Here is a 9243-nt window from a genome sequence, read left to right on the forward strand (position 1 = left end):
ACTAGTGACAAGAAAGCACAAAAATGTGCAGCGGAGGGGTCTGGGAGACCAGGAGGCAGAGCTGGATGCCTGAACTTTTCTACAGAAGAGAGGAGGGTGCCTTCACTCTCCACCCTAAAATGTTTTTGTCCTCTTTGTCATTCAAACTAGGTTTCTAATGGTGAAGATGGCTTAGGCCAACCCCCTCCCGAGAGTTCAACTTCCAGTTCTAAAGGAGGGATGTTCTTGGAGGAAGAACAGCAGAGGAAACTGTTGGAGCCTCAAACTGAAGGCAGTCACGGGGTTGACGCAAATGAACTGAAAATGGTTGAGACCGTCGATGGAAGTATTAGTGGTGTGTATCCGTCATGAGGATAGGTGGAGTGAAGATGAAAAGAGGCAGAGGGCATGGAGAAACAGAAAGGAACAAGAAACAGCTTTTCCGGAGTCATTCTATCTCCAGAATAGTATATATAAATAAACTCATCCATAAGCCAAACAAGTTATTTTTGAGAAACAGTATAAGAGAAGTACTCCCTAGGCCAAAAAATATGTATGTATTTTTCAGTCTGCAGCTATGTTTAAATAATCTGAGAAATCCCGAAATACTTACTTCTCCATTCCCATGAGTTTCATTTCAAGTTTGTTCCTCTAATTTTTATCAACTCATCTCTTTCCCGGTGACTTTCCACAAGCAATGCTTCACCAAGAAACAAGCAAGAACAACCCTTACTTAAAGTGCTACGGCACTTGCACATTTCCACTTGATGGACTGTAGGGTAGTTCCAGGCTGTGAAATGCCAACATTCGACCCATGGCCCACCCTGAAACATTTTCCTCCCGGAATCAGAACACAGGCAAAGACTACCCAGCTATAACACTGTAAGTTCTTGCTTACAGAAAGGCAGGAGCTCTGCCCGGCCCACCTCTCCTGAGCCTTGCTAGTTTTGGTGAGACAGACAGAAATACACCTAACGATCCCTTAACCTTCATGTTATTCCCGAGCTTTGACCCCCTCCTTCTCATCACAGCCCAGAGCTGCTACCCTGACAGTGCCCCTGACATGGATCTTCCTCTTTCACCCCGTCCCCACCGCTGGAACTGGTCACTCAGGGCAGCACGAGGCTCACAACGAAACTGTGACCCTCTGAGCAAGAGCCTCCTTCCATCTTCTCCGTTACACCACTTCAAATTTCTAATATTTCTTCCGCACTGTATTTTAAAAAGATCTATAGAACCTACAGGTGCCAGGCACTTAATAGATGTTCAATAAATGCTCGTTAAATCTTACTGTGCACTTGACCTACATCATCTGGTTTAATCCCAAAACCAACTCTATCAGCCCACATATTATTATCTCATTTTAGAGATGAGATAAGACAATTAAGGCTTACAGGAGGTTGCAAGAGTCCTCCCAGAGGCCCTCAACAATGAGACAGAGGGAACACATGAACCCTATTATCACTGACTCCAGGGTCTAGATACTAACCACATACCAAGCACCAACTCAATTCAGTGTACTCTGAAGCCTGCCTGTTTACACAAGGCCTGCATCCAGCCCTGACCCACAACCCAAAAGGACTGTATCATCCTCCTGATCTGTGTGCAGCAGAGACACGGGACACCTGACAACAGCTTCTAGAAAAATTCTAAGCATTACCTCTCTGCCCAGGGCTCATTTCTGCATACCCACTGCCCACAACAGTTCATCCCTCCCTATTCCTGGGGAAGAAACTTCTGCTGGGCTCACTCACACACAGGCTGCATGGTGTCTCTGTCCCCTAGGTTCCCTGCAAATATATATATGGAATGGGAGAGAATGACGGATGCTTGTGTCCATCTGTTAGTTATTTTCTTTACAAGACTAATCATTATGTTATACCACTTCCCTTTTTTATTGGAATAGGCTTATTAGAACACCATTAGTTCAGGGGGGGACAGAAGCTAATCCACAGCAAGAAAGCTTGAGCGAAACAAAGAATAGTAAGACTTGTGCCATGTTTTCAAAGACTCAAGCGAGTGTCTGATTAATCCCGTGGGTTAAAGCTATTCAAGTTGACCTCTGTGTCCAGGAGTGCCTATCATGGTGCTTGGCAAGCTGTGTATTAGAATGTGAGGAGGTAAATTGCAAGAATACATAAGGAAGGACTGCATTTTCTTCCTACCATCAACCACTCTTTAAATTACTAGCAAGAAAATTAGAGAAATGAGTTACTATTCCACCCAGGATACCATCTCTTTGATTCTCTTTGTTTTGTTGAAATCTCTTTCATAGGATCTGTATTATGTTCATGTGTTCTACACCAGAACTATGAAAATGGGAATTATGGCATGAGAAGAACATACTTCATCAGCATGGACCAGAAGTCATCAGACCAACTAAATGGAGCCAAAGGAAGGTGCTGGGGGATTAATTTTCCAAGCCTCTGTGTCTCCATCTGTAATATGGAAGGTAATGGTTTGTGGGTACCTACCTCACAGGGTCTTTCTGAGGCTGAAATAAAATGATGTGCCTACACCTCCAATTAACATAGTGTTTGCATATATAATAACAGTCCTCTGGAAACATGTATGAGACCTCACAGGAAACAGTGCCTCAGGAGAAAATCCTTTTCTTATTATGGTAATGGTGTATAAGCCTGGAGTCAGATGCTGGGTTCAAATCCCAGTCTTATACTTAGAATCTGTGTTAACTTTTGGCTTTAACCTAGCTTTTATCTAATCTGTTTTATAATCTGCCCCTTTTACCAAAAAAGGAGATCTACCTAATGAAAAAGATGGAGAAGCTAATATATGTGCATACATAAAGCACCCTAAGTGATTAATATTTCTTTTCCTTTTAAGCTCCTTGGTCTACAGTCTAACACATAACTGCCTTACAGATTCTTACGGGTCTAATATTTTTAGAGAAGCAAGCAACATTTCCAAGTGCAGAAAGAACCACTTAAAAATACGTATCACCAGAATTCCCAACTCAAAATGTTGTTATAATCATTTAATCCAGTGTAGCAAACATATTGTAAACCAAATCTTAATTTTCTTTATAACATTTAAATGAAATGGATTGACAGCCCATAATTCCTTTAGCTGAACTGGGCTGTTCTGTTAGATGCACTATGAAATGGTTATTTGCTGAAACTTTCCAGAAACAGAAAATATACTGAAAGGTGAACACTCTGATAGACACATTTCAAAGTGTTTGGACATCTGGAACGCCTTTTGATACAATTGTCTATTAGATTCACTTACCTCCAGGAGTTCTGAAATGGACAAAATCATTCCTGGGATTTGGTGCTTGATACAATTTGATCTGGGTGGATCTAGTAGAACAAGAATGCCTCCCAAAAACCTGGGAACAATTTTGTTAACTTGGCAGTCACAGAAAAACTCATTCTTTTTCAATACAAGCTCACTGTTCGTTAGCAGTCTGAAGAGTTGTGATGCCTGACAAGACAGCCTTTTCAATCTTGAGTTCACCCACTGAACAAACACATATTGAGAGTTTACAGTGTACATCAATCTACTACCCAGAACACAGCCCTGAAGAAGATGGACATGCCCCCTCCTGGGGAGACACAATAAAGAGCCCTTCCAATTACTCAGAGCTGTGATAAATGCCATGCAGGAGGCGTACCAAAGTGAACATCTCAGGGCACCAGACCTGGTGTGGGAGATCACAGAGGGCTTTGTGGAGGTGGTGATGCTTGAGCTGGGATGGGAAGGATAGAAAGGTCATCTAGTGATGAGCCAACCCTAAGTGCTGACATACAGGCAGGGATTAGGAGGGGAGAGTTGGAAAACTTGCAGATTACCTAGTGATGGAAAGACCGTTGCAAGTAGAGAAAAGAGTGAGCGCAAAGGTTGGGGGGGCAGGCAGAAAGGAGCTTTGGGGTGCATTTATGGAACTGCCAGAGACCACTGAAGCTGGGAAGAGAGAATGAAGGGGGCAAGAATACAGGCAGACAGGTGGAGGCTGGCAGGATGCAGTACACACTGGACCTTAGAGCCATGCAATAGAAACTGGAAGGCAAATGCAGGGTTTAAGAAGTTAAAGTGCTATCAGATTGACATTTCTAAGAGATGATTCCTGGTGCTAGGTAATTGCAGGGGAGCGAGAAGGTATGTAGTGGGAGGAGCTGTGATCCAGGCAAGAGATGATGGTGGCTGAGACCAAGACTGATTTTGTTCCCCAGGTGACATCCGGCAGTATCTGGAGACATCTATGATTGTCACAACTTGGGAAGTACTACTGGCATCTGGTAGGCAGAGGCCAGGGATGCTGCTAAACATCCTATAAAACAAGGAACATCCCCCCACCCCCAACACACACACAAGAATTATCGAGCCCAAAATGTTAATAGGTGGAGTTGGAAAACCTTGGTTTGGACCACGGTGATCATTTGATGGGGATGGAGAGCAGCAACTAGATTCAAGAAGTGTTTTGGAGGTAAAAAATCAACAAGAGTTAATGATGGGCTGGATGTAGAAGTAAAAGAGCAGGAGGGATCAAGGACAAGGCTCCGGTTTTTCAACATTTCCAAGAAAAGTTATGTTCACAAGTTTTCCTTTCTCAGAAAGCCAGAGAAGTCTGCTGTGAAATGCTTTTGCTCTCCAAATCAGGTGGGCCAGTCAGGGTGGGAAAACAGGCGGGCAGCAAAACTCTTCCAACTTCCTCAAGCATCCCATCACCAAGTCTGTTGTAGCCCAGATGTGGCTTCTTACTGGTTAAAGACACCTGTCAGACCATGGTTACCTAGGCAGTCTGGGTTCTAGAACCTCACCCTGTTCTTTCTTAAAAGGAGGAAACCAATACATGTTTGACTACATCTGCACCTGAATCCAAACTCTCCGTCCAGCTGAGTTGAGTAGCGACTCGGCGTGATAGGCAGACCAGCATCACCTGGGAGCTTGTGAGAAATGCAAACTACAGGCCAGCTGTAATGGATCGACATCTCTAGGAGTAAGCCTCAGGAATCTTGTGTTTTAACAAATTCTCTGGGTGATTCTGATCATAGGGAGGTTTGAGAAGCGCAGCCCTGGCACCAATTATAGAACAGGAGACACAAAGCCCATCTATGGAAGTACAGCACAGACAAACCCTCAGTACTCAACTAGTGTCAAAAACCTGAAAGTTAAGATAATTTAAATAATGCCAGATCATTTTATGAAATAAGGTCTAGGCCTTGAAGGGCTGGTACTGAAAATCTTCCGAGTGTTTCTTATCTTACTTCAGCTTCTAACAGAGAGATAAACATTAGGACTTAGAATAAAAAAAAAAAAAAAGTGTTGTGCTTGAGAGTTTCCAAGCAATATAAATCCTTCTGCCTTTTGGAAGAGAATAAACAGTACCCAGCAGGAGCAGAGAGCCGGCCCAGTGAAATAAACAAGTTCTTAAACAGCTAGCAGTGGGAGAGGTTTTTCTGGCTGATGCAGGAACAGCAAAAGCTTTCAGCCAAGGGCCACGGAGGGTTAACTTCAGGGCAAGAGGCACAAGCTTCCCTCAGGCCTCCACTGAAGCCAGCAGGGTCTGAAGCCAGAGAAAGGTACTCTCAGCGGACTGCAGGCCAGGCCATTCTTGGCTGTCCTTGAGGCTAGCACTGAGGTGCCCAGAATTCCGAGGAGGGCTCCAACTCCAGAAGGGAACTCTCTGTAAGCTCAAAAAGCAACATCTTGTCCCTAAGCGTAATACCCTTGATTATCCTACCCTCTCACCCAACACAGCTTCAAAAACATCCACAGTTCAGATTCAAGTATCATATTTTTGATTCTGAGAGAGGGTTTACCCAAACACTCCAGAAAGAAAACAGAAAGGCAAGAAGAAATAATAAACTAGCTTAACAATGAATGATGTATAAACTCTGGGGTAGTGAATGGCTTATTTATAAATAAGTGTCACTTAAAACTACGCAGGAAGTCCGCGTGACAGCATAAACAAGAGAAACTCAGGAACTCCTTTGCCCCAAACCCGGCGCCTGCCAGAAGACCAAGCTATGCCCTCTGTTTTGGTGACTCGCAGGCTCACACCAGTCTTTTGTACGCCTGTGCGGTCCTGGGTGAGGCTCCAAGTTGTAAATATTTGCCCTTCACCCAGAGCTGGCCAGCTGCTGAGACTGCAGCTGACAGGCCAGGGGGCCAGGATGAGGGGGGTGGGGAGTGGGCAGATGGAAAACTTGCAGGCCTGGTGTGCACGTATGGAAGGGGGGGTTGGGAGAGGGCAGGGAGAGGCAAAGCAGATACAGGCCCCTGGGGGCCCCTCAGGCAAATATGTTCTCCTCCTCCGATGCAGCCATATGGAACAGTCAACCAGAGTGGCACCATGCCCCTCCGCGTTTGTCTAAAGCGTGGTCTTTGCAATCAGGGAAACCCTGGTTCTCAGCAGGCGATTTTGCGCGCGCACACACACCTCAGCCCCAGAGAACACTTGATAATATTTGGAGACATTTTTAGTTGTCACATCTTGGAGGGGGGATGGGAGTGCTACTGGTATGTACTGGGTAGAGGCCAGAGATGCTGCTAAATACCGTACAATCTAGAAGAGAGCCTCCTACAACAAAGAATAATGGGGTGCAAAATGTCAATATATCCCAAGGTTGATAACTCTGATATAGAAACTGAATCTCCACTCTGTCCCCTGAGTCACAGTATGACTCTGGACCAGTTCTATGACCACTCTGAGCCTGCCTCCTCCATCTCAAAGGATTAAATAGATAATGCCTGTAAAGTGCTTCCCACATTTGCTGGCACATAATAAACACTCAAAAAAAAAAAAAAAATGGTACTCATGGTAACACTGAGAGGCAACACAGTAGTGCTTAAGACCTGGGGCTGGTGAGGCTTCTGGGTGGCTCAGTCCGTTAAGCATTGGCCTCCGGCTCAGGTCATGATCCCAAGGTCCTGGAATAGAGCCCCAGGCCTGCTCCCAGCTCAGCAGAGAGTCTGCTTCTCCCTCTCTCTCTGCCCCTCTCTACTTGTGTTCTCTCTCTCTCAAATAAATAAATAAAATCTAAAAAAAAAAAAACAACCTGGGGCTGGAGAGACTGGGACATGAGGGTTCAGAACGCAACCCTGGCACCGAAAAGCTAGGACTCAGGCACCACTGAACCTCACTAGAGCTTGGTTTCTTCATCTACAAAATGAGAAGCATCACACCTGCCTCACTTAAGAAGGAAACAACTGAGAAGTACTTAGGATAAGGCCTAGAGCCAAGTAAGCCTTCACTAGCGGTGGTCATTATAATTACACCAACGACCAGCACAAGGGGATGGCTCAGGGGGAGATGTTAAAGGTAACTGCAGGCAACATTTGTTGAGCATTGGTCAAACACAGTGCCAGGTCTTTTTAACATATTCTCCCCCTGAAGGCTGACAACTACCTATTCTACATTTAGGGAAACGAAGCACATAGAGGTTAAGCCACACAGTCACCAGCTGGCTAACAAAAAGCCTAAATTCTAAGACAGTTCCAATTCCAGAGGACTTACTCTCAATTATTACTTTATGTTCGGTGGCGCTTCCTTTTTTTCTGGAATCCCCATCGCCGGATGAACACCACAGCCGGTGTCTGGCTCTGTTTTACCCCTATGTCACATCTCTAGGGACCAGTTTCTAACTTTAGAGAGGCTAAGCAGCTTGCTCAAGGTCAGCCAGCTAGCTGGCAGCAAAGCCCGCGTGTGAATCCAGCTTTCACTCCGGGGGCCTGCGTTTTGGCAGCCTTCTGAACTTATTCAGAACTGTGTGTTTCATTTACTTTCTGGAATTCCTAAGGACGCATGGATATAGTTCACCCTGTGTGTCAGTATCTCATCCCAGGCGCCACGTGTATATGGGAACTTTTCAACCTTAACAGAGGTTAAGCAACTTCCACAACATCACCTAGCTGATCTGAGCAGCAAAGCCTTTAGACACAGTTCTGACTTTGGAGCTGCACTCGTTCTTACTCCACGCTGACTGTGGGTTCCTTTCAGTCTTTCCAGACCCCTGGAAGCTCTGCTGTAGCTACATTTCACCCTGCGTATGGAATCCTTAGGGACCATAGTTTCCAAACTTAAACTGCTTCAACGACCTGCTCATGGTGATACAACTGGTAAGCAGTGGAGGAAGGAGGCAGGGAGCTCCTGGGAAGTTCCAGGCATCCCGGTGCCCCAAGGGACCGGGAAGCGCCCTGGGTACCCAAGGAGGCCGGCGAGGGGTCGGGGCTGGCGGCGGGCGCCTACCTTGCCGCCGGGCGGCGCGGCCACGCAGCGGCTGAGCGAGTCGAGACGCGCGCTGTACTCGGTGAACTTCTTTTGGTAGCGCAGGGCGGTCATCTGCAGCTCCAGCTGCGCCGCGGCCAGCTGCGCCACCAGCGACTTCTCGCGCTTGCCCGCGCGCAGCGCCTCCTTCTTGAGCGCCTTGTGCAGCGCGCCCAGGCGGGCCTGCAGCGCCGCGTTGTGCGCCCGCAGGGCCCGCGCGCAGCAGTGGCCGCCCGCGCGCTGCTCGCCGTGCGTCAGGGGCAGCCCGCAGCCCTCTTGGCAGCGGCCCACCGGCCGCGCGTCACACGCGTCGCGCATGTGCGCCTCCAAGTCGCGCCGCAACAGCACCTGGCCGCAGCCCGCGTGGCGGCAGCGCGCGGGCGCGAAGTCGCAGCGCTCGAGGTGCTCGGGCAGCTGCTGCAGCTTGACCACTCGGCTGCAGCCGCGCGCCGCGTGCGCGCACTTGATGTCCAGCTTGAGGATGAGGCGCTTGAGCGGCAGGACGTGGTTGAGCTCCTTGGCCGACAGACGACCGCGGCAGCGCGCCGGGCAGCTGCCCTCCTGCACCACCCAAGGCAACACGCAGCCGGCGCAGAAGACGTGGCCGCACGGCGTGGTCAGCGGGTCCTCCAAGACCTTGTGGCACAGTGCGCACTTCAGGTCCGGGTCCACGTCGCCGTCGAAGCGGTCCAGCTCGAAGCCCATGGTGGCGGCCGGGGCCCGGGGTCGCCGCCGGGCGGCCGGCCGCCCCCTCCCTCCCTGCGAGGCAACCCAGACACGCCGGCTGCGCCGCCCGCTCGCTCGCTCGCTCTCCCCGGACTGAGCCTAATTGCTCCAGACTTCCTCGGAAAATGCCCGAGGAACAGGACTCCTCCAGCCGTATATGCGCGAGCGCGTGCGCACGCACATCCTGCCTCGGCTGCCTGCAGCCCGCCCCCTGCAACAAGGAGGAGGCCGGGAGGCAGAGGAGGATGGGGAGACCCAGAGGCTCGCCTAGCGGACTGGCCCGCCCAGGACGGCAGCCTGAGCCCTTC

General features: G+C 48.6%; 1 protein-coding gene across 3 annotated transcripts in view; it reads right to left on the minus strand.

Moving 5' to 3' along the window:
* Nucleotides 1–9042, minus strand: part of PDZRN3 (PDZ domain containing ring finger 3) — a 237988-nt gene extending 228946 nt beyond the window's left edge. For all 3 annotated transcript variants that reach the window (XM_081820862.1, XM_081820851.1, XM_081820844.1), the window contains exon 1: nt 8192–9042. In XM_081820862.1, the coding sequence (XP_081676988.1) occupies nt 8192–8914 (723 nt within the window). In that variant the 5' untranslated portion in view covers nt 8915–9042. The remainder of the gene's footprint in view (nt 1–8191) is intronic.
* Between the last annotated feature and the right edge of the window lie 201 nt (nt 9043–9243).

The sequence above is a fragment of the Leptonychotes weddellii genome, chromosome 1 (genome assembly GCF_054177405.1).
Source record: "Leptonychotes weddellii isolate Sample4059 chromosome 1, ASM5417740v2, whole genome shotgun sequence".
Lineage (NCBI taxonomy): Eukaryota > Metazoa > Chordata > Mammalia > Carnivora > Phocidae > Leptonychotes > Leptonychotes weddellii.